The sequence below is a fragment of the Carettochelys insculpta genome, chromosome 15 (genome assembly GCF_033958435.1).
Source record: "Carettochelys insculpta isolate YL-2023 chromosome 15, ASM3395843v1, whole genome shotgun sequence".
In the NCBI taxonomy this organism is placed as follows: domain Eukaryota; kingdom Metazoa; phylum Chordata; order Testudines; family Carettochelyidae; genus Carettochelys; species Carettochelys insculpta.
The window spans coordinates 26,799,830-26,826,129 of NC_134151.1; the positions used below are offsets into that span (position 1 = coordinate 26,799,830).

The 26,300-nt window shown below is 42.6% G+C and overlaps 1 protein-coding gene across 8 annotated transcripts in view; it reads right to left on the reverse strand.

Annotated features, from left to right (window-relative positions):
- MACROH2A1 (macroH2A.1 histone) overlaps positions 1–22,324 on the reverse strand; it is a 69,766-nt gene extending 47,442 nt beyond the window's left edge. For all 8 annotated transcript variants that reach the window (XR_012647672.1, XR_012647674.1, XM_075010133.1 and 5 more), the window contains exons 1-2: positions 22,244–22,324; positions 9,121–9,321 (exon numbers count right to left, since the gene is read on the reverse strand). Coding sequence is in view for 6 of the 8 variants with exons in the window: in XM_075010133.1 (XP_074866234.1) it covers positions 9,121–9,292 (172 nt within the window). In the remaining 2 variants the exon portion in view is untranslated. The remainder of the gene's footprint in view (positions 1–9,120; positions 9,322–22,243) is intronic.
- Between the last annotated feature and the right edge of the window lie 3,976 nt (positions 22,325–26,300).

Consider the following 26,300-nt stretch of genomic DNA (forward strand, 5'->3'; position numbering starts at 1 on the left):
AATGTAAGAAAAGCAGATGATCACATATTGAATGTCTGGTTTTTGACCCAGCTTATGTCAAAGGAAGAGTTTCCGCATTCTGTGTTTGAGCAGAAAGAGAAGATGCATGAAATGTGTCTGCATATGGAGGATGTGCATAAGTGTGTGAGGAGATAATGTACAAGCATGCTAGGCACAGTAAGGTATGGAAGCACAGTAAGGCTCACAAAGACAACCCTCAAGACTTCACTGTCCCAATGGTGCTCTTATAGATAAGAATTCAAGATTTATCCAACTAAGCCTAGTAATATATTTTTTGCTGTTTTGCTCTCCAAGTTTCATACCATTTTCCGCACCATAGTATCTGCTTCACTTCTGTTAGATACTGGCTCTAAGATTAAAAAGAAGCTAGATTCCATGATTGAGAATATTGTTTTAATTAACAGAAAAGCCATTACATCCCATCACCCTTCCCAGGACCCAAATCTGTTCTGTATCAAAATATACTCTTGGAAGCCATAATAAACACAAATTTTTGCCATCAGTACATCTTTGTATATTATTACTGAAAGTGAATGTTAATATGTTTAATAGTATTTTCTCTCCTCTTCAGCTCATACAATCTATGCAGTAGGGATGAAGTAGCATATTTAGACCATCACTGACACATTAGAGTTGTACTGCAAATCTCCACATCTTACTTTGGTTGGTACGGCACATCACAATTTCTTTACTTCTAAATGAAGTTGGTGCTCTGGGTAAGAAAGCTCTGGATTGATAGCTCCCAAGAGTGGAGTCTTCTTACTGAATTCAGGGGATTGCACAGGCTTTTAGTGTGAAGGGACTGAAGAACAGGGGAAATTTGGCAGGGTAACTGGAATTCGGAGGAGCTTGGAACACATTGATGGAAAAATTATTAGAAATTCTCTGAGATCAGAATCCCAGATCTGAACATTTGAGGAGGTCTGGCTAGAAATCCAGATACCTGCTATGTAATTGTCCCCTTTCTCTGTGATGCCGCTAAAAGCCTAAGCTGGAAAACCTCAGACTTTGATGGAGGAGTCGGAAATTGAATCTATATTCTGACCTGAACCTCAAAGTTAGGCCCTCTCATCATTGTGACGGTCTGGATCCCCAGCCATTGAACTGACCACCTTCAAACTCTGGTTAAATTCACATCCAGATTCCAATTCTGCAGATCAATTCCATCTGCCATTAAATTTTTTTTGATTATCAGACTGTCAAGAAAGTGGAGGAGAAGCAGATCTGAGGGCCAGTGAAGAACCTTATTTACACAAAAAGCAACTACTCCACACACAAATTAAAGGCACTTGCCTCTCTCAAAGGTTTTGGACTTTATTGATTCAGAAATACTTTTACTGCATTTGACATCTTCAAAATGCCTTCCCAACATTTACAATACTAACAAGAAAGACCCTTGTGAGTATTACTCTTATTTTAAAAGGTGGGGAAGCTAGGGTTACTGTGACATCTCCATTCAAGGTCTGTGATAGGAGAGATTAAAACTCACATTCTAGCCTTGTGTTCAGATCAGACTTCTACCTAGCAGTCTCAGGCGGATTCTAGATCACAAATCAGAATATGTTTTCTGGACAGAGTTTAAATATTGTCTCATTCAGCTCATTTTCCCAATTGAATTTACCACGCTGACTAAAGAGAAGTTGCATTTGCACAAACTGTCATATTGATGTCAAATTTAACCCGTGATAAGGAATTGTCTAGCCATCACCTGAAGTATGTATGTATCCTTCTATAACCCCATGTGTGTAAACTGTACCATAATCTTCATTTTGTGTTGCAGTTTTATGGAAATAAAAATGACAAGTAATAAATGTAAATAAATATCAAACTTATGGTAGTGTCAATATCAAGATTTATAGACTCATGGAGGTAAATATTAACCAAGCCTAATATTGATCAAGGGAGGAAATGCACCATAATGACTGAAATCAGAATTTAGCCAACTCCATGTATTGTCCAATATAACACCAATTACAAATCAGATTTGCATTTAAGTTTTTACTTTGAACTATAATTTTGTTTATTACCATTTTCTATTTTGTACCACGAAGGTCCAGTACATGAAACCATTTTATTTTCATTGTTTTACTTCCAATCCAAACTACACCCTGTTCTGGGAAACTGAAATTAGCTATTGCTGTGTGTTAAGTAAGCATGTGCATACGTATTTACAGGATCGAAGCCAATAGGAGAAAAGAACTGCTTCATTTATATAGGTCAGAACCACTTTGATTCATGAATTTATGAAGCTAGAAGGGAAGATTGTTAAACATTTAATTGATAACATGACAAAGTTTTAAAGTTAAAACAGGCACATTTTTTGAGTATAAATCTTTCTAAAGTAACTCTGACTCTAAAGTAAGTCTCACTTCTGCTATGAGGATGGCAAAGAACCAGCACAAAAACTAGAATGTTAGAAAGAACAGAAATGAAATGGAATGTAAGACAGAACTTTGCCACAACAGTCTACTGCTGGCACCAGTACAACTCATTGGAAGAGACATATTCAACTTTAAAAATCCCACATCTGTCTGTGCATGTTCACAAGGGGCAGCTAAGGTTACTAGAACTAAAGGGAGGAACATGGCAACATTCATCCAATCTCCATTAAATACTTCAGCCCAACCATTGTCATCCACTTGGTGTCTGAATGTTAATTGATGGTTTTGTGGTCTAAAAAGCATCTCAAGCAACAATCTCAAATAAATAAATAAATAAATAAATAAATCCTTCTTAGGGCTAACACCAAAAAGCCACAGTAAGACATTTTAACCTCCAAAGGTACTTCCCAGGTTGTCATATGAGAAGAACTTAAAAGAAGTTAGAAGAACAGTTTTTTCTTAAGTTTTCAGTTTGTTCACACTTCATTAGATATCACTTGTGTATAATCAGTGACACTGTTTTCTCTGAATACTCAGTTTTCCCATGCTGAAGGAAGCACAAGGACCTAGAAGTCTCTTAAATTGATCATACTAAAGTCCTGCCTTGGAGTGCCTGGCTTATGTCAGAAACAATCATATCACAGCAAAGTCTAGAATGGGAATAGTGCTTAAAATCTGCCTATCTGAATGGAAGAAAATGCATCATGCCAGAGTAGAAAATGTTTTAACTGTTTCACAAGAACAGTCAATGGATCATTTTTCCAAATCATGTGCTACAATTATTTACAGAAAATCATCAGAAAACTTAAAACTCCAATTTGCTTCTAATCACTTGATTTTTTTTTAATTGTGGGAAATTAGGCTGCTCATTCTCTCTCCCTAGCCTAGAAAAAAGCTCAGTGGGGCATCTGCTTTGAAAAATAAAATATATGTGAGTTAGAATCCTATTTTATGAGCCTGTACAGTTTTGAGCAGCAAGCAAAACACAAGAGGTGAACAGCAGTTCAAGTTAATGAATATGGACATCATACAAAGTGCTCGTTGGGGGGGTGAGCAGTTAAACATACTGGGCTTGAACATGACTTATTTTTCAGCCACTGAATGGCGTGGAATAGTTTTCAACATCTAAAATGAATCAAGAAGAAACAGCATGCAACTGACTTGGAGTACTTGAAATTCCACTGACAAATTCTACTGATGTTATAACACACGAGAACAAAGCTCAGGGCTCCAGAACCCCAGAGACGGAATTTTAGCTTTGGAATTCAGAAGTTACTTGTTTTATATTTTAACAAAATACATGGACGGGCAATAAAATCCAGTCAGGAAAAGAAATGATGGAAAAACCAGACATTTCAAGTTGTCTCCTACCTGACTTCAGTAAGTGTAGAACAAATATATATCAGAAGTCCTATTTTTTTTCTGTATTACTGTTCTCCTGATGTTTTATACACTTCTCCTTCTCTTTCTATGTGGTGACATTTTGGCAACTGAAACTTGTTTTCTGTGTAGAGGAGTCAGTTAACCCAACAAAAAATAAAATAAAATAAAATAAAAAACCCACAAAGTCACCCAGGACTGTTTGTTGCTGCCTTTAAAGCATGCACAGGAGACTTTTATTTTCTTTTTTTGAGGGTTAAGGAGTGTCTTTCTATTTCTGTCAAAATATTCATTATATCCAAACATAATACCTCCTGCAAAACATGGTCAAAATATATGTTTGAAGCAAAAGCATGTGGTTGGGTATATGGCTAGGCTAGGGCCAGCAAAACTAAGGACCGTAATAGATTGTAGTTTCCTGCTAAAGAGGAAAAGGGATAGAAGGCACATGTCACTCCCAGTACCACAATAAGGTGAGAAGACATCTCAATCCCACAAGAAGTTCCAGATGAACCAGTCTGTAATCCACATAACTGGCTCTGGAGCATTAACAAGCATTTTAGATGCCAACATATTTGGTGGCATTGTCTGAACTAGCCTGGATTGAAGAAGGTAATGTCAAAAACCCCAAATTAAGAAATGATTATGTGAGAATCCAAAGTATCCACGTAGAACTGATGTACTCATTTCATCCAGCACCTTTAGTGTGTGGCTGGCATGTTCACAACTACATTGCTCAGAATCTTTGGAAAAATAAATATATGTTTTCCCTCCCCCACTTCAGCCTCTGGCCTATGTTAGAGTTTATATATAATTTCCCTGAAAGAAATGTACAACAAAGATGTGCATTAAGGACGTTCAGAGAAACTTTCCAAAGTTGGATGTGATGAAGAGTATGAGTATATTGTGATGCAACTTTTAGAATAATAAAGGGATCTGACGTGATCATATTTCAGATGTCAAGCATATTGAAATGTGGGCTAAAGAACCTAGTTTTATTTGCTTGAAATTAGAAGCCAAGTTGTAGATTTAATGATACAACCCTTTTCCTCTGTCTTTTTTTTTGCCCTCACAATAGGACCAAGCACCATTTAACTTGTTCTTAAATATCTCCAATGATGGAGATTCCACAAGTACCCTAGGCAATTTATTCCAGTAACTGACCACCCTGACAGTTAGGGAATTTTTCCTAATGTCCAATCTAAACCATCTTTGTTGCAATTTAAGCCCACTGCATCTTGTCCTATTTTCAGAGGCTAAGGAGAGTAAATTTTCTCCCTCCTCCCTGTAACACCGTTTTAGGTACTTGAAAGCTGATATCATGTCCCCCTCAGCCTTCCCTTTTCAAAACTAAGCAAACGCAATTCTTTTAATCTTTTCTCATGGGTCATGTTTTCTAGATCTTTAATAATTTCATTTGTTCTTCTCTGGACCCTTTCCAATTTATCCACATGTTTCCTAAAATGTGGGGCCCAGCACTGGACACAGTACTCCAGTTGAGGTCTAATCAGTGCAGAGTAAAGCAGAAGAATTACTTCACAATACTCCTGTTAATGCATCCCGGAATCATACTTGCTTTTTTTGCAATAGCATCACACCGTTGACTCATAATTAGCTTGTTATCCACTATGACACTGAGATCCCTTTCTGCAGTACTCCTGCACAGGGAGTCCCTTCCCATTCATTGTGCCAAGGGAGTAAGGAATAGTCTCTTAAAGAGAGTAACACCTGAGAATCAGAACCCTAAATCTAAATAATTGGAGTTTCAGGAAATTCAAAGTCCAGACTGAACTTTCTAGCTGAAACTTGCCTCTGCAGTAGGCCAAACCAGAACTTCAGATCTGACCTCCTGAATTTTGGGGAAGTTCAGATCCAAATTCAGATTTAGATGTCACAGTTTGGGCTCATGCCTACTATGCTTTCAACTAGCCTGAGTGCTAAAGGATTGAAATAAGAACCCTAAGAATTTCAGAACTCCATAAACCTTTCCTTTTGATTACCTCCATGCCCTTTTTATACAATTGCTCTTGATGAAATCTAATGGTGCATATAGAAGAGTTTCTAGGCATGAAAACTCTTTAGTAGCCATGAACTTTTTGGTCTTGTATTTCTCCTCGACTTTTCAGGAGACAACACTAATCATCTTTGATTTAGAAGTCTACCATAAATTTGTAGAGTTCACAGACCATCAAATGGAGTATAAGAACAGCCATATCTCATATAAGCAGAAATGGCAGTCATAGTGCTGTTAACATTCAAAAGGGAGAAATGCTTGAGATGAGGTTAAACAAAACAACAACAACAACAAAAAAAACAGGAACAAACCCTACCTCATGCAGCAAAATTAGCAACAAAAGAGTTCTTCTAACACTACCTACACCCTGCTTAGAAAACTTAGTTGTTTTAGAACAAACTGATCTCCTGTGAAAAGAGAAATTACATAAACTTACAAGAAAAACCCAAACTCATAACACTTCAATTTCTCCCTCTTTCCTCCTCTCACTTCTTTGAGAGCTACACTTTTACACTCTCTCTCCTTCCAACTCAAATTTCTCAGAATCACACAGCCATTATAAAAATATCTTTCCCTTTTCACTCTATTCCCCATTTCCCAAGATCTTGCTCTAGCCTGGAAAGTCTTTACTACAAGCCTTTAAATGGTAACATGTGCTGCTCATTAGCACTGATTCTAGCACACCTGTATTGCTCTGCTTAAATGGACAGCATTCAAAACAGTACTCTTCTTAAGAGTACGTTAGCTATAGGTTGTGGGTGGGATTCTGTTTCAAAGGGAAGCTATAGTGTTTAAGAGCCTCTTTTGAAGAGGAAATCTAGCCAAAGAGAAGACCATCTTCAAGGAAATATAGAAAAGCAGAGAAGCTTGGTGACCAACAGAGAAATAAGGTAATTGAAATTGTCTTCACTCCTATGAATCAGGCTGTCTATACCAATTACTCCCTTAAATTACTAGTCCTTGTATTTCTTCAATGCTCACTGGCTCTTGGGCAACATGCTAAATGAATTACCATTGAAAAACAAGCAAACAACTAAGGTCTGTGCAAACAGAAGTACTAATAAACAGAAGGTTAAAAAATAAAAAGTTCTAATAGAACTTAAAAGGCAGGTAGGAAGAAGACGTTAGTGCCATTATACTCCATTCTTGTAAAGAACTGACTGAGACACAAAAAGCACCAAGCAGCTCTCAGGAGTCACGCACTTACAGCTAACTAGTACAATTAGATCTATAGTCCAAAGAAGCAGAGGGTGTCTGAGGTGAAGTGCTAAAGCAAATATTGTAAAAACATGCAATATGCCAAGGGGATAAAGAATAACTGATAAGGTTGCCAGTTAGAAATACAAGATGAGATATAAATTTCTGGGGGAATGAAAAGAAAATCTACCAAACTACTCAAGGTAGTTCAAAATATTACAGCAATGTTAAAACAAATCACCATTTAATATTTTGGTGGGCTTACTTTTAGCATATATAAGTAACATGGAAAGCAAGCTGATGAACACTTTATATATACGGTGTACACACCCATTTGTTCTGCCACCTGACAGCCCTGTTCTGACTGGAATATAACCAGTAGCAAAGTTTGGGCCAAGTGTGGAAAATCGGATTAGTTTTATAGCTCTTAATAGGAAGTAAATGAAGGGTTCTAGCAGTATAAGTTGTCTTTTTTGAATACAAATTAGCACTCATTTACACAAAGCCCTTTTGAATATACATTATGCTTAAAAGTGCAACAATAATTACAACCAAACTGTACTGTTAGCTACTTAGTGAACTGAACCACTAGCTCTCAATCTGCTAAATTTTTTCCTTTGAAAACTATGCTCTAAAGAGAAACTGCATTCTCCAAAAGAAGCAAGTCTAAAAGTCAGCTTTACTATTGGTATTTTGGTCAAAAAAGTCCCCTCAGAGCAGCTGTCTGCTAATAAGTAGGAACAGTGATGTGTACACATACCCCGAACTTTTATAATTTGTTGTAAATTCCTCTTGTTTGCTTTTTTTTTTTTTTTTAAGGCAAGAGAACGCTTTGACTGCACTCACAGCTGCCAGGTTCATGAAAAAGCAGTTAAAATAACTCCTCTTCTTCCTGCTCACATGTATTATAGAGATGGCATACTTTCCTTTAAAAGTATCAGCTGTTGGCCACTTCTAGAGGACCAAATGAAGCAACTGCCACATGGAAGTGTGGACAGCAAGAGATGAGAAGCAAAGCAAGTTTTGCATTTGTCCTTACTACTAGTAATTCAGAGCTATTTCACCAATCTGGACCTGGCAAATTTTGATTGATTTTTGAAGGCTCTAACCAATATGCACAAGATCCATAAGCTAATCTGAGCATGTGATTTATTTTTGATTGTTTACATTAACTGTATAATGTTATTTATTAGCCTTAAAAACCTCAAACCATGCCACTGAAGTTTCATTTCAAGCTAATATCATAGGGAGAAAGTTTTTAGGAGGAAATGTGAAACTTTTAAGGCTTGTAGGACAGAGAGAATTGTCTTATAGGTGAAGTACTCAATGCAGGACTTTATTTTGTGGCCTGCAATGTCCTTTGAAATTATAGGAAAGTTATGTAATCTCTCTGTAACTCAAAGCCTTTCTCTGCAAAATGGGGAAAATAACACTTTCCTGCCTCACCAAGGCATTGTAAGAATAATTTAATTGCTTCTCAGATACTCCAATGACAGGAGAAATAGTCTACAAATGAAAGTAAGCTGTAGTGATTTGGTGCAGCTGGACAGAATATACAAGCACAAGTTGGCTGATTGAAGTTTATTAGTAAAGTGCATCTCAACTGCATTATCAGGAAAAAGGGTTAGTTCACCTCCAGAAAGTAATGAATTTGCAGGTAAGAAAAAATCTCATGTTCAAACAATGCTATAAATATACACAGCATAGTATTAACAGAGAAGAAAAGTTTTCTGCCCAAAAGAGTTTACAGTGTAACAAATACAACATGAACAAAGATTAGATGCAAGATTAGGAGTAAATAGGAGCACAGCACTTAGAGCACAAACAGCCATAGAGGTTTGTGAGAATCCTTTAGGAAGGCTACAGGTAAGACAAGGGTTTTAATAACAAGCAAACCCAAAACCCTGGATTGGAATGCTTGCAGAATAAGGAAACTTTTATCAAGGTCTAGAACTGGCAGCTTGAGCCTGGAAGTATTATCAAGCTCTCTTATTTTAGGCATACCTATTTTAGACTTTGTAAATCAGCAGAACCAATTTTTTTTCTACTGCTTATATAGTGTAGGAATTCTATTTATGCGTTATTAATTCTTACTGCTGCTATTTTGCATTGTTCTGTCAAACTTACCAGTCAGGTATTCAAGAACAGCAGCCATGTACACTGGGGCACCAACACCAATTCTGTACTTCGGGTGACCTTTCTTAATGTAACGTAGCATTCTTCCTACAGGGAATATGACTCCAGCCTTTGCTGAGCGCGAAGTCTTGGTTGACTTCTTCTTTCCACCCCTGCTGGACATTTTGTCTATAACAGGTCAAGAACAGCACGCTGTAAACAAAGAAAGATAAGCTTACCAGTAAGGAATACAACACTTAACGGGTTCAAATAACTATTTGAAGAGATGAAAGAATAACTGTTTTTTTTTTATCAGTGACAAAATGAAATCAACAGACTTTTTTTCTGAGACCTGAAATGTCATACACAACTTAATTATGCTAGACTGTTACTCTGAGGTTGGCATTTTTTTGAATTAGGTCGAAGGGGCCTAAAACATATGGGCAGGATGCTTTTTAAAGAGTGAATGTATGTACAGCCATATAAATTCCTTAATAAAAGGATAAATTTTACTCATCATAACCTTGTTTATAAATACAAAATGTGTGATCCAGAGGTTAGCTAGTAGGAAATAACATCTTTTAGCATTTACATTTATGTAGCACTTGCTCTAATCCTTTAAGATCCTAATGGAATTTATCACAGACAGCTGAATTCAGGGAAACTACTTCACGGAGTAGAGCATAGCAGTCAGTGTTCCCTCTATTTTTTTCCATCCATGGGTAAAAAAAATTTTCCGTGCACCAAGGCAGATGTGCCCCACCAATAGAAACACGTGCTGTCCACTGCAGTGGCTGTTCTACTGCACTACTAATTGGATGGGCGGCACCCACAAGCACTCAGCATGCAGGGAGTGTTGAGGGCAGTCATTGTAAACAGGTCTTGAGAGTGAAAGAAGGAAAAATTTTGACCAAATTCACTGACAAACCTCTCCTATGGAGTTATAGAGAAAGCTGTTAGCTAGATTTTTCAAACTACAGTATACAACTGTGCTGCTAATGTGCATGAGCAGTTACCAGGATTGTGTGCGCACAAAACTTGCGAAATGCCTGCACTAACACCTATCTAGATTAAACTATTTTAAAGACCAGATACACAAGCAACATACGCTAATCCCTCGAAACGCACAATTTCAAAATCTTGTTCCCGCCGGCCCCAGTTCTCAATCCCTGCAGGGCTGCACAGCCCCAGCTCAACTCCACACCTCCGCCCCCACCCCCCCAGCAGCCCTAACCCACCCCAGGCTTAACCCCCCCTGCCCCCTCTCACAGCCCCAACCCACTGCCAGGCTTAATCCTCCCCAACCCCAGGATCTACCTTTCAAAAGGAGATCCAGGTGCTCCTGCGGCATCCCGGCTGCAGAACATGTGTTCCACTGGGGAAAAAAGCCGCTCCCGCCCCCAAACTTACATGAAAATCAAGTTATACGAGGGTGTGTGGGAACACAACCCTTGCATAACTTAAGGGACTACTGTATGTTGATGTATTATGGGTCCTACCTCATCAGAGATCCTTTCCAGCTCTTTGTTTCTAGGATTCTATGTTCCTGCAGAAGAGTCAGTCTCAGTAGTTCCCCAAAACACCCATGCAGAGCAAACTATAGCTCCTGTAACTTCTCTGTTTTGGAAGGGCAAGGAGAAGAGATGAGCCTAGAATCTAGCTATCTCCAAACTGATCCTTAGACTTCACCTCCAGGAATTTGATGAACTTCAATCTGACTTTAGTCACACTATAAGACAAATGTCTGCACACGAGAGGTCCGATAATCATGTAAACTTACTGCAGCACAGAAACCTGCTGCTGCTACTTCTGCCAACGGCTATTTTAACTTTTGATATTTGCAAGACTACATATAACTTTGAAATGGAAATAGGAGTGCTCAGATATTGAGGCTTTGCCTAAGCTTGCAAATTAGTTTGGATGGTTGGGTGGTTGGTTTGTGTAACCAGCCCACGATTCTCTTCCTCATCCACATAATATACCTATAGTGATATTGTTTTTTTCCTCGGATTTTTTTAAATGTATTAGCCAAAGGAAAATCGTGATGTACTAGTAATATTATCTCCTGCAAAAATGGGCACCTTTCAGACAGGCTTTTCAGTATAAACTTTTCTTCTCTCCCTTTTTCTATTTTTGAGGGTTTTTTCACTCTACCAGTTCTTGGCTTCATTTTTCATTCTGTTCTTCTACTGGATTTTTTTTGTGCAATCTCTTTACAATGAAACGCAAACCTACTAACATTTGTGTCAAACCCAAAATTAGGCAAAACACATTGACCCCCCCCCCCAATATATTTCTGAATTCTGCAGGTTTGGCTGTGACTTCTGATGTGTGCCAACATGCCTCACACACTTTCAAATCTCAGCTAGTCCCTGAGCATTGGATTGCATAATTCTCATATCAGGATTACTTCTTGTAACTAAGATCTTACTTTAAATGCCTAATGAGCATTCCTGTTCCCTTCCACTTTCACAGAGGGCTCTAATCCTCAACAACTCAATACTTGGGTGAAAGACTGATGGAAATCAGTGTTTTATTGTCTGCTGAAGGCAAAAACAAAGTTGCTTAACTGCCTGTACTAATGCCTATACTGTTAACTTTATATTAGCTTTGACACAGGTTGTATTGGTGTTATGAAACTGACTTTGTTCAAAAAACAAAGTCAGACAACCTTTGGGGGGGAAAACATATCAAAACACCTGCTAGTTCCCACCAAACTGAGCCAGCTGCCATAACAACTCATAGGTGAATATGACAGCAAAAGCTAGCCTTATTGCTTTGGCAAATGGCCTAAATTAGTTTACATCCTCTTAAAACAACAACTACAAAAATAAGCAGAGCCCATAACATGGTGTGGCTCCTTTGCCAGCTCTAACTTGGAATCGCATGAACGTTTTCTACCGACTGCAGCCCTAATAGCAAATATTTTTACAGTCAACTTCAGTTTGGGTTCCCATCAATGCTACAGTTGCTAACTCCACCAAACTTTTAACAAATACTATGCATGTGTTTACTAAGCATTGGAAAAGTGGGAGGGAGGACTGAAAAATCTGTTTGGGTTTCTCAATTTTAATTTTAAAAGCAAAAAGAAGAAAAATATAACTTTTCTTCCCCAAAGGGGTTTTTGTGGGCATCGAAGCAGTATGTCTCCATGCCAGATGGCTATTTATGGTGTATTTAAAAGCAAGGAATATGAAACCCGGAAAGTATATGGCATGTTCTAATAGAATTAGTGTTGCTTTTTATTGTAAATTATTCTATGCTGGAATTGTCAAACAGTTTTCAAACTAAGCTATTGGTGGAAAACAAAACAACTATTTCTCAAATATAGGTAGACTCTGTCCCACAATTTAAAATATGCAAACACTTGACAGCTTCTTAGCCAGGATTTCTTAGCCGAGGCAATAGTGAGATGCCATGCTCTACACCAGGACTTCACTTTTTTCAGATTTCCAAGAGAACATTCATCAGTGAAACAAACATAATGAAGTATTATCCAAAGTGAAAACTGAATGCTAAATGTCATGGTAAGTGGAAAAGGTGCATGTTACGATGCTTTATTCTTGCTTCTAAATGTTATTTAAAGGCAACTCTAGGCTTCTCCACAGTTATAGAGAGGACCCTGTGAAGCAGAACACTGCAGTTCTGCAAAATTGCTGGGGCTTAATAAATTCCCTCCCTTCTACTCACTCTGTCTGTAGAGGTACACAAATGTTTCCATGGCTTCTACTTCACCCATTGGGATGAACTTTATTCTTCACAGCAGCTTATGAGTGGTTCCTGGGCCTATATCTCTTTAATACCAAGTCTGGCTTAGCAGGTTAGTTTGCCTCCTGTTCACCAATTTGAAAAACTTTAACCACCAATGAGCCTTCTAATCATAAGTACGTTTGGAATGGCTCTACTTGTGGCTTAAAGTGTGCTGTATCTCTGAAGACTGGCATATCTGAGTGAAGGAGATAGTTGGCCAAGCATAAAGTTAATTTCAAATACTATTGTTGGACTTCTAAAAACATTTGAAAAATATAAAAACCAAATGCTTGTCTGAACGTTTATTCCTTTAGCTGTGACAGCCCACAAAGGAGCAGAAGAACTGATGTAGGACAATACTTTGAAGACCTCAGTGCATATTTCACTCCTCCCACAGGGAACAGAATAGATCAGTGGGTAGGCAATGAGGTATCAGATAGGGAGCACACCTTCCCTAATGAGAACAACAAGAAGTCCTCATGCATCTGATGAAGCGGGTCTTTGCCCACGAAAGCTTCTGCTCTAAAATATCTGTTAGTCTACAAGGTGCCACAGGACTTCTTGTTGTTCTCAAAGATACAGACTAATTCGGCTACCTCTCTGATATCTTCCCTAATGGCTTCCCAGGGGAACTTAACTCCCTTCAGGCTATAATTTTTTGTTCTGTTTTGGCTGAATTGTAGGAGATACTGGGGCAGCCACGCCCCTGGAAGTCCTAATAGCTTGGCTCCCATTATCTGGCAATGTGGCTTCACTGAACTGAATGCCACAATTCCTACAAAGCCTCTCTGCAGTTGGTCCTCATCTCTGGATGTACAATCGGACCATATGACATAACACTTGCATTTCTATCACTATGAAAATAATTCAACTCATGAGAGAGGGAGATGTGAGTAATGGCAGTCATTCCTTCATCTGTAGAAACATATTGCACCATCATCTAACCTAGATCATCTGTTTGAGTGATAAGTCTGTTGTAAACTTGCTACCAATTGTCCTCCATCCTATTCAATTCAACTTCCATTGTCAGGCCTGAGCAGAGACAGCAGGAAAGAGCCAAGCTGGTTATTGCCAGCCCACCTTGTACTATCTTGATCAGTGGGATATGCCCTTTAATGTACTATATTCCACACAACCCAGTCAAGCCTTTGGTTATGTCTACACTAGAGTCTTCTGTCAACAGAAGTTTGGTTGGAAGCTATCTTTGGACCAAACTTTTGTCAGCAGATCACAGCCAGACTGCCAAGTGGATCAAAAGAGCGCTCTGCTCTGTTCATAGAGAGTGGCTGGACTGCCTGGCTGCGCTCCAGACAGAATGGACAGCAGGAAGTACAGCAGACAGGGCTGCCCAGTGTCCCAGAAGCCCTGTGTGTTGACAGTGCCCCCAGAACATCCAGACCAGCTTTCTGTCAACTCATGGGTGAGTGGCAGAATGCTGTTGAGACAAGGGCTGTGTTCTGTCAATTTCCTGAAGACACAACACCTTGAGAACATGGACATTCCAGAAGTTTTTGTCAACAAAACACCGGGGAAGCTGTGGGCAGGGCTGCAGGGGAAGCTGAGGCTGGGGCCACACAGGAAGCTGCAGCCCAGGAAAGCTGGGGCTGGGAGCTGGCGGCTGGGGGGCCTAGGAGCAGGAGCTGAGGCCAAGAGAAAAGCAGAATTGACCACCCATGATTTGACAAAATCCCGAGTCTGGGACTGCTCAGGTCCCAACGGTCTTGGGTGCTAATAATAATCACCTTCAAGATGCACTATATGTATAACAAGACTCTAGGATTGTCACTCTGCAGCCTGTGATGGAAACTACTACAAATATTGTTGAAAGCTTTTTGTTCAGAACATCACAAAGCTCAATCACCACTGGGATCTGTGGGGTCTTATCCAATTTTTATGTGTTCTGCCATTATAATTTTGATTTACAGCTGTGCAAAACAAGGCATATATGTGTGATGCCAAGAGTGCTAGACCATTGTGATATCATGGATAATGTGTTTGGTAGAGTTACTATTCCACAGTTACTTTGCTTGCAATTGTTTCATTGGCTATCTATGGGAGACTGCGCAGATAGTGAATTACTTGGCCTAAATGCCAGACACATGTGACAACATGGGATATTGCTACTACAGGTTCAACTTCCCTGGTCCAGCACCCTCAGGACCTGAGCAATCCCAGACCAGGGATTTTGCCAAATCGGGGTGGTCAATTCTGCCTCCCAGCTGGCCTCAGCCCCTGCTCCTAGGCTCCCCAACCCTCTTTCTCCCTGTGTCCCAGGCTCCCTAGCTCCTGGCCCCAGCTATAGCTTCCCAGGTCTGCAACTTTGCCAGGCGAGAGGCCACAGCCTGGGGCTGCATGAAATCAGGCACCACTCCCCCACCTGGGCTGACAGTTACTACCCCAGGGCTGCTGTTCCTGGGCTTGGGCTCCCTGGCTGCTGCTGCCCAACCTCCATGCCGCCAGACCACTTGTGGCTGCCCTGCCATGGGCCCCTGCTCCTGGTCTGGCCGCACCCCCCCCTCCTCCCAGCCCTGGAACTCTCTGGTCCTGGAAGATCCATGGCCCTGTCGGACGAGGGATGTTTTTGGACAAGAGAGTGCCAGATTTGGGAGCTTTAACCTGTAGTGACATACTGTAACACAGTGTGTAGTATTTTTTCCATTCCAAGCTTGCTTTCAGACTACTCCTTCATAATCACAAGTAGAATCTGCTAACATTAATGGTAAACATATGCCTACTCTGAGAATCAGAAAAAATGTGTACTGGGAGATAATTAGGCACCGATTACCTAACCAGGAATCTATAGTGCAAGCCAAAGAGGAAGGATGTATTTCTGGGAAAATACAGGGAATTAATTACTCAATCTGTAAATGCAAACAAATTTCAGGGAATTCTAGTTGAAGCTCTCACACCGTCCTTTATTGTGGCATTTGCTTACTTTAAAACAGACAACAATAAGACTTAGAATAGAAGGGATCTTTTAAAATATAAACTGTGGATTTGTGCATATCAGGCTGCAGAATTGTACATCATTGGCAGAAGAGGGATTTAACTTGCAACAGAAAAAAAACTGAGATGTAAAGAGGATGGCTGTAGGTCTGATGTCAAAAATTTTATTTTACATAACGCTGAAACATCTTGACTGTAAAACAACAAGCTCTGAAATGCTGCTAATTTTCATAAACCCTAGAGCAGTTTGCTGAGTCATTGCTAGTCAGTGGTTATGAAAGGTAAAGCTAACCAAAAGGAACTTCAGCATACACAACCGTTGTTACAAAATTTGGAGAAAATTCCAAGAATACATGTAATAGCCCCATTCCCTTTCCTTCTCCACTGCCTTTCCATTGTAATACTTGACAAACTTCCCCAGATGTGTAGGACCTTCAAAGAGCAGGGGATACAGCTGTCTACTTTGACTGAATAACAAGCAGTCCTGTGGCACCTTAAAGACTAACAAATGTATTAGGTCATGAGTTTTTGTGGAAAAGACCACTGGCATAGACCAAAGTATGATTTATATTGGAGCAATTCTGGATCAAGGATAAAGGCAGGCTAGATTAATTATATTCCTAATAATGTATTAGTTCCTTTGCCATGAATTGCTTAGTGTAATGCTCAGACTAATACCCTTAAAAGGAAATGGTGAGATTCACACTGACTTCAGTGGCTCAGCCCTTCAAAAGAAGGATTCCACCACCCCATCAAAATAACTAATAAAGAAAAGTTTAAGCCTTAGTTGATCCACAGTGGCTGAGGTCACAGAAGAGTAAGTCTATACTAGGGAAATAAGTAGATTTCAGATACATAGTTCTAGCTCCGTAGGTAGAATCAATGTATCAAAACAGACTTACTTCTCTAGTGTAATTCATGCTTCCTTAGTCTTACGCTGACATCCCTTATTATAGAGGTTGACACCGAAACCCAGAGAGGTCTATTATGCTGTGTCTTCGCCAGATGCACAAAATTGAACTCTGGAAGATAAATGGCAGCACGTTGCTCTTCCAGTAAGTGGACAAGCCCTCACTGAGGACAATAGGTTCAGAGCTCAGCAATACTAATGCAAGTCAGGATAATTCAGTGTCATTTGTTTAAATCCTGCTTGAAACTGACTAGGATATAACACTGAGGAATTAACACATTACACTGAAAGGCACGCTTCTAATTCACATTCCAGATATACATTGCTGTCTTCCTTGTTTTAAAGCCCAAGTGTCATACGCATATTTGGTAGCGCATATTGCCCAGCGTGGTAGAAAAGTACACAGCATCAGGTGGCTGTAAGAGCCAGCATTTGACACTACTTTAGCTAATATTAACTTAATATTTGGTAAGAGGGCCAAGCTAATAACTTCCAATTAATAGCCATCAAGCTCTGACTCTAAATGACTGTTAGATTATTAGTATGACTCCTACTTGCTCATGACATCAGTCTGATTAGATGTTTACATCCACACATTAATTGCATTCATGAAAGACGACAGATTTCACTACATCTTACACAAGTACATCAAGGGGAATGTTGTCACTGGAGAATTTTCTCCTGCAACTGGATGCATGTCAAGATGAAGCAGAAGCACTTGCCTTTCCATCTTCTATCCCTCGCCATCAAGGGGAAAGTGACATTGACTTCTGCACCAGCAGAGATTAAGTCCGTTGCAATAATATAAATTTTCTTTCCATCATCCCAAATGACTGACAATGTAAATGTTGTCATGCCATCTGAGATATAGTGACATGTTACCGCAAGAGTTGCTCACTGTGCTAGCCTTGAAAAGCTGCATTCTGATAATTCTTGACAGTAGACTTGTTCTGTGCTTTAGCTAACCATAAGCTAGTTAGTAATACTTTATTCAATGTCTAAAAGCATGAATAAAATGGTCTCTAATAGGTAAGCCTATTACAATAGGATTCCTGCTCCTTGACTAAAACTTCAAGAAGCTAAAGTAATACAAATAATAAATAGGGTTATAATTTGATATGACAATGTGATTTCAGATGAAACTAGGGGCTCTGTTGAGGCAGTAACTTTATTTTCTGCCTTTGATGCAGCAATCGGTGTGGAAGAATCCAGTAACTAGAATGGGAACAAACCCCATATGCCACTATTACTACCTTAACTTCTCACCTAAAAACATTATGCCAACATGGTACAATTACAAATGGACAGGTCAAACTCTATCAAGACAAATTCCCCCCTCAGCTACTGTGCCTCATAGCTGCTCATTTTATTGAGATTCAGTAGAAAAAGTGTCCAAGTATTTCCAACATAGCTAATTTACTTTTTTAAGCTAAATGTCATTTTATTTCCACTACATTTGTGTGCAAGAGTGGAACTAGTTAAACAATTGTAATGTCTTGACAAAAGGGCTTTTTACAGTGCTCCATGATATTTAGACAACTGCACCCTTTTCAATAAGTAAATAAAACTTGCGTGACTAGCATTAGCAGTGTGCTATATCGATTTCATAGAACTGGAAAAGACCTTGAGAGGTCATTGAGTCCAGTCCCCTGCACTCACAACAGGACCTATCACCATCCCTGACAGATTTTTTTAAAATCTATTTGTCCCAGATCTCTCAATGGTCCCCTCAAGGACTGAGCTCACAACCACAGGTTTTGCATGCCAATGCTCAAATCACTGAGTTAACCCTCCCCTCCAACATGAGACGATTCCTAGCTGGGCATTTCTTGCCCAAATCACTTAGTCTAATGAAAATGCACTATTGTCCACTTTTTCCAGTGCTGAAGTTAGGAAAAAGCCCTTTTGTAAGAAATGCAATATGTACATAAGATTAAGACAAAAAAGGACTTTAGATCACTGAGCCATTTCACATTGGGAATATACATCTGGGCTACAACACAAGCATCTGTCAACAGAAGTGTCTGTTGGAAGGGATTTCCTGGCAAAACTTCAGTTGATAGATTGTGTCTACACATAAAAGCGGATCAAAAGAGCAATCTGCTCCCGACAGAGAGCAGCCAGACTGCTCAGCCCTCTCTCAGACAGAACTGCTGAGTGTAAGCTCTGCAAACAGGGCTGCCTGGTGAACCAGAAGCCCTGTCTGTCAACAAAAGGGCCCCAGAGCATCTTCTCGACAGAAGACACAACTGTCTTCTCAATAGAACATTGCTGAGAGAGGCATTATATCTGAAAAAGGAGAAGTATAATACTGCCGGCATGTAGATGCTCTGCAGGTTTTCTGACAAAAGCCCAGTTTTGCCAGAGAAAAGCCTGTTGTGTAGATGTAGCCCTAGAAAGACTGTTCTGGTGAAAGAATTGCTGAGAAATTTCTCCAGCATAACCAGTATTTTGCAAGCTGTTAGAAACACAATAAACAATTGCTCTGGATGTTTCTCAGCCAAATTCCAGAGGTAGATTTAAGTTTTAAAATAGTGAAGAATGCTGCCAGGCCCTGTACAGATGCACAAATGGAGGACAGGATACAAGGACTACCTTGAGTAGATGCCAGGTGCAATATGATCCTCATACTTAATCCCCTTGACTGTAAGAACCATATAAGATCTTATATGATGATAGTCTCTACAATGTGGGCTGGGAAATGAAAAGGAGATGCAATCTCCTTCCATCCCTCTCTCCTTTTTACTCTAGCAACATTCAGGAGAAATGACTGGGTAGAGAGGAGCAAAATGTTGCTCCCTTTTCACAGGATTGCTCCCTTCCTCAACCTGGGTATCTGACAAGCACTGTGACTGCTTTTAAGTATAATGCTGCCCTGAATTTTGATTGGGACAGTGCCCTCTTCTCCACAGTGTCTGAGGCCTTCTCCTTTCCTCCAACTGGTGTTGCTTGTCATATACTTATACTATGACCAGGCAGGGGTGGGGCGTGGGGGGTTCTTTCTGTTATGTGCTTACCATAACGGGCTGAGTGTGGCCTTTAAATGGTAGGGCAAAATATAATTTGCATTTTTCTTATTTTCAGAGGGAGGGAAACTTAGATCCAGACTACTGTTCTGGTAGGATACTATTCCATCTGTCCAGCAGAGAGAGTGTCTTTTAACGGAACTCCTGCTTATTCAGTAGAATTCTTCTCTGCAGCACCAAGAGAATTTTATTTTTCACTTTATATAAATGTTTGATGTCTAAACATTGTTTGCAGCAGTTATATTTTTGCTAACACTGAGCTAAATTTGGCAACACCTGAATATGCTGTCCAGTGTTAAATTTCCTGTTTCACACTACTGTAAAGGTAGAGCACAGTTTGGCCTGGTGTGTATAATTTGGATTCAACCAAACAGAAAAAATATACTTAAAAACATTTTTCACTTGTGTTCAAGTAGCCTAAAATGTTTCACTTTATTTACAGCATTTTGGCTATGTAAGAACAGAGTGCCCTGAAATTAAAATTTGGCGCTAAAATATTTAAAGGCAATTCCTTCAACTGATTAAATAATACAAAACAAAATCCCAGTCTAGGAAAACTGGGTGCTCCGTATAAATTCTCCCACTAACCAGAAGGACTGAAAATAAAAACTGGGATTATCAGAGAAATTGTAACTTTTTTTTTTTTTTCTTTTCTTTGATGAAGCACTCAGGGACTCATTCACTAACTAGACTACCTTGCTATTTGGCACCCTTATTTCTATGAAACCCTTTGGTAAGTAGGTGGTGCATTTGCTGTAAAATTACTTGCACACCTGTTGCTACATTAGTCATCAAGTAATTTTAGGAAAACTTGGTTTGCTCATTCTAATGGTCAAAACTTGAAACAATAAGCTGTTCCCATTCAACCATAATTCAAAAAACATTGGCATAATACCAATATAAATGGACATACTCTGGATTTACACCAGTTTAGTTAAATTAAATCTTGCCCTAGGTGTTGGCTGCATTGAAGGCCAGCTGTAAATGGTGGCCTTCTGAAATCTACTTTTAAAGACTGCACTGCAAACAAAAAGACTACTGTGAGATTAGATACGCAGAACTTGTGTGTACTAGTTCGTACTAACAGAGGTAGCTGAGTTAGTCTATATCTTCAGAAGCAACAAGTCCTGTTGCACCTTAATGACTAACAGATATTTTGTAGCATAAGCTTTCATTGGTCTTTGCCCACAAAAGCTTACGCTCCAAAATATCTATTAGTCTATAAGGTCCAACAGGACTTCCAGTTCCTACTACTTTATTTTTTCATGCACATGCCACATACCCTTCAGTTTCTAGCTAAATCCATATACACTGTCATGATGCTTATCCCCAGACTGAGAAACCTGTATTCACCTGCAGCATGCATGCCCTACCTCCATCTCCCGTGAGAAACACCCACAACAAATACATCCTGAATGGCATGAAGTACCAGAGAGGTAGCCAAAATAGCGTCTATCTTCAAAAACAAGAGTCCTGTGGCATCTTTATAGACTAACAGATATGTTGGAGCATAAGCTTTCGTGGGCAAAGACCTGCTTTGTCAGATGCACGAGTGCATCGGGCAAAGCAGGTCTTTGCCCACGAAAGCTTATGCTCTAAAATACATTAATCTATAAGGTGCTAAAGGACTTCCTGCAGCGAGTGTGATGGGAAGAACTGTGCAGGCTTTAAAAGGGACAATCTTAATATGTGTACTGCAGCTTTGCTGTCCACAATATTTACTTCTGCTCCTAGGTTTCTCTCAGTTTCCAAAATGTCACTTCTTTCTAGGCACAGCCCTTTCCTCCTGTGCAATCCTGACCAACTTTGTGCTATTGTCTCCTCAGGCTGAAGTGCAATGTACCAAAAATGTCTCTCTCCCCCCCCCCCCCCGCCCCCCCGGCTTCCCCCTGTTCTTCAGCCATTCTTTTTACACTCGCTATCCATTAGCCTCTCCTGGCTAATGACCCGGTGGGAAGGAGAAGGAGGAAACGAAAGGAGGCGGGGGGAAGGGAAAGAAGCTTGTTTCAACATCTCCGCCGTTGATATCACTGTGCAACATCCTGCAATCCCCGGTATGACTGGACTCCTTCCAAAGGCGCTACCCCAGCCCTGCGGAGGAGTCCAGGCCCAGGCAATCCCGCTGCCCCACACGGGGCGGAAAGGAGGGGGGGGTTGCAGCCATTTCTGCAGCTGTAACCCTGCCCTCCCCCTGGTGCACAAACCCCCCCTCCCCTAGTGCACAGCCCCCCTCCACCCCTGCCCTCCCCCCAGCGCACAGCCCCTGCAGTTTTCTTTACAGGAGAGGGCCCCAGCAGCCCTCCGCTGTGCCGCCCCAAGGAACTGAGGTCCTCTCTGGCTCGGACCTGCCCCTGGGCGCTAGGCGGACCCCCCCGCCCCCGGGAACTCCCGACGCTGCTGCGATTATCACAACACAGTGACAGGCAGGGAACACGCCCCCCCACAGCCGCCCCGTCCCGACAGCAGGGACCGATCTCGCGCAGCCCGCGCGGCGCGGACCTACCCGGCAGCGGCAATATGTCTCCTGTCGCTCGCTCCGTCCCCTCCCCGGGCCCCGCCGCCGTGTGAACTGGAACCACACCAGAGTGGCCGGGTGAATTCCCACCATGCACCGCGAGCGCCTCGTCACATCCCCTCCCCGCCCCGGGCCGGCCTGGTTGTGAGGGCGCCGCGCGCCGGGTGCGGAGCCACCTCCCGCTGTCAACCGCCGCCGCGCGCCGGGCTCCGAGGGAGCGCGCGGCCGTTTCTGCCGCCTGTCAGCCCGTGCGCGGTGCTTCCCGCCCTCCGCTCCTCCTCCGTCCAGTGCACAGCGGCCCCCGCCCCAGCCCTCCCCCTAGTGCACAGCCCCCTGCCCCAACCCCGCGTGCACAGCCCCCTTCCATCCCAGCCCTCCTCCTAGTGCACAGCCCCCTGCCCCAATCCCGCGTGCACAGCCCTTCTCCATCCCAGCCCTTCCCCTAGTGCACAACTCCCTCCATCCCAACGCTTCCCCTAGCGAGGAGCCCCCTGCTCTAGCTCCCTCCCCTCGTGCACAGCCCCCCCACCTTCTATCCCATCCCCGAGTGCACAGCCCCACTTCAGTGCCCTCCCCTATTGCACACACCCCTTCCAGCCCAGCCCTTCCCCCGGTGCAGAGCCTCCCTGCCTCTAACTTCCTCCTTCCCCAAGTGTACAGGGCCCCCCTCAACCCTGTCCTCTAAGACAGAGCCCCTCCACTTCCATCCCCTCCCTCCCCAGTACAAAGAGTCTCCTCATCCCCTTCCTTAGTGCACAGAGAACCCTGCCTCCAACCCCTGCACTCTCCTAGTGCACAGAGCCCCCACCTCCAACCCCCTTTCCTAGCGCACAGAGATGCTCCCTCCAGTGCACAGAGACTCTGCACCTCCCCTAGTGCACAGACCCCTGCCTTCAACTCCCCCAGTCCACAGAGCGCCCAATGCATTCCCTCCCTGCCAGCACCCTCCCTCCTCCACTGCTGAGGCCTCCTCCAATCTCCTCCCTTCATTATTATACAGACCCTCCATCCCCTTCCTCACCCGTATATGGAGGCCCTGTCATCCCCAACACCTCCCCTAGTGCACTGAGCTCCCCACATCCTCAGCCTCCAAACCCTCCCCTCTTGTTCCAAACCCTGTGCCCCAGCCTCCAACACAATCCCCTAGTGCACAGAGCACACCCCACACCCCTGCTTTCCCTCCTGCCCCCTGAGAGTGCTCCCCTGCTTTTCTACCTCCCACACTCTGTGCACCGTCCCACCCCTCTGCTGCCCATTCCATACAATATCCATCTTATTGACAGAATAACCCTGTGCCCTCACACCCTGCAACTCCCCTGGCCACACTGCAAGGCCCAACAGGCCCCATCTGCTCTTGTTCTCCCCCCTCTTCCCCCACAGCTCCTCTACCCAGAGACTGTGCAGCAGCAACAGAGACCAACATCCTTTCCAACCACTCCTCTTCCTGCCTGTCACCTACACTGCAGTACCACCTCCTGCTGCTTCTTATGCAGGGCCATGACTGCAGCAGCACTTGCCTCTCCCTATAGTACAGGCCTGTCCTGGTTACCCTTCCCCCCACTCCAAGGCAGGGCCCCATTCAGCACCTCATGCCTCCTTTTGCTGGGATTCTCCCCCAGCCTCTTGTTGTGACCCACTCAGCATGCATTGACCAGCACTCTGTGCCCTCCCACTGCCACTTCTCCATCCTCATCTGAAAACGTATGTCATGAACAATTCCAGTCTTAATGACAGCACTTCATTACCTCTCCCATGCCGTGCCAGGCAGTGGTAATGCCCTAACTAATGCTGTGTGCAGCATATAGCTGAGTGCCGCAGCAGCATTCTCCAAAAGACTGCCTCTCTTCTTCCTGGTAGCTACCCACGCCTTGTGCTACAGAACAGTGTGCTCTGTCCCTTTAAATACTCACTAGCAGCCACACACCATACCACAGAAATACTAACCCAGGAACCTATCGCTGCAAAAAACCATTGTCAGTTCTGCCCACACAGCTATATTAGAGACACCAGCTCTGGACCTAACCACATCAGCTGCACATTGGGGCTCATACACCTGTACATCCACTTATGTGATATATATCATCATGTGCCAGCAATGCCCCTCTGCCATGTACATTGGACAAACTGGATGGTCCCTGTGCCAAAAGAGGAATGGGCATAAATCTGACATCAGGAATTGGAACACAGTAGACAGTTCTCACAATCCCCGTTAAGTCAAATTTCCTTGCAACTCAGAGGAGCCAGGAAACTGGTGAGGGCACCGGCCTTGGTCATTTTCCTAGCTCCAGTGGAGCCTGGGACCAGTGTGCAGCCTGGCTACTGGCTCCACTTGTCTTGCAGGCCAGGAAACTGACCAGAGTTGGTGTCCTCAACAGTTTCCCCGCTCCTGTCAGTGGCGGCAGCTGAGAGCCTGACTCTTGGCTGCTGCCTCTGACAGGAGCAGGGAAGCCTCTCCTGTCAGTAGCGGCAGTCATGTTAACCCAAGATGCGCAGCTTGGTTGTATGTATCTCGGTTGTTTACTGTACACACAAACCTGTAACATTTTAACCTCCTAGGACATTTAATAATGAACCTTAAAGAGGCCATCCTATTACAAAAAGATGTTACCACAAGATTACAAAGGGAGACAGCTGAAACGGACTTCATTTGCCAGTTTGATACATTTAACCTGAGGCTTAACAGAGATCTCAAATATCTTCTGCATTACAAGGACAATTTCCCCATCTTTGATATTTGCAGGAATGTCACTCATCCCTTTTCATTTACTTCTTCCATTGGTTCTATTTATGACAATGGCCATTAACTCTGCCCCTTCTTTTTCCTGCCCATCCATACCCACCTCTATTTCCCCTTTTTCCTTCCCCCACTTTCACCCTGCTATATAAACCCTGGATTCTTATTTTTCTCCAAATCTGATGAAGTTGGCATTACCTGTGAAAGTTCATTACCTAATAAATAAAATTATTAATCCCTAAGGGGCTACATGACTGCTTTATTTTTTATTTATTTATTTTTGTGAAGCTACAGACTAACACGGCCATCCCTCTGAGCCTTTAAATCTCATCTGTCTTCGTTACTCAGGGTGCTGGAGAGGTGGGAAACAAAGCTACCTTGAAACTGAGGGATCACGTTTCCTTATTGGACTAAAGTTCCTTGTTCAGTGTTGGATGAAAGCGAGTCTCTTCAGTTCTCTCTTAGTCACATGATACACACTCTCAAACAGGGCTGCTGTGGGTAGGCACACTGCCCCACACACCCTGCCTCCGCACACAGCTGCCAAGAGGAATTATTAGTGGTGCAGACATGTCTGCATAATATCCTGTCGTCATGCAAGAGCAACATGCCTGCTGCTGTTTCTCCTAGGACACAGCCTGCTCCATGTTGCATGACCAACCAGCTGTTCTTCTGGCCACTGCAGAGAGGCAGTAGGACAGTGGTTCTGTCTCTCTCTCTATTTGATACCTTGAAACCTAGGAAGTGTGTAGGAGAGGAGAAGTGCTGCACTCAAGGGGTCACAAGGACTGTAGCTGTGCTTTGCTGGGCAGGAGCGTGGGAAGGAGGGGTACGAAACATCTTTCATTCTCCTCCTGGCTGCCATGCAGTAGGTGAGCGCGTGCCCTTTTCCCCATACCACCTGCCCCTCTGCTGCCCAGCCCCTGCGGCTGCTATCTACTCCTGTTCCAGGTTGTGACAGGTCTTTATGCAGTGAAAAAGGCCACGGGGGACCCACTTCCCCATTCCTTTCTTGGGACTCCCAGAAGGGCCTGCTCTGTCCATGCACTGCCAGGCCCACATGCAACCCTGATATTGTCACTGCATCCCTGGGGCTGGCTGGTCATTTGACTGAAGTAAGCAGAGAGCACCAGGGCCTGTGCTCGTTTCCCACCACCTACTTACTGCTGCTGCGTGGAGATCAGAGAGCAAAGGGGCTGCTGGCTCAGCAGGCACCTCAGAGGCCTTTAGTATGGGGAAGAGCAACTGCCGTGGAATTTTCCCTGCCTGCACATGCCCTGTGTGATATTAAGGTGAGGCGAGTTGGAGCTC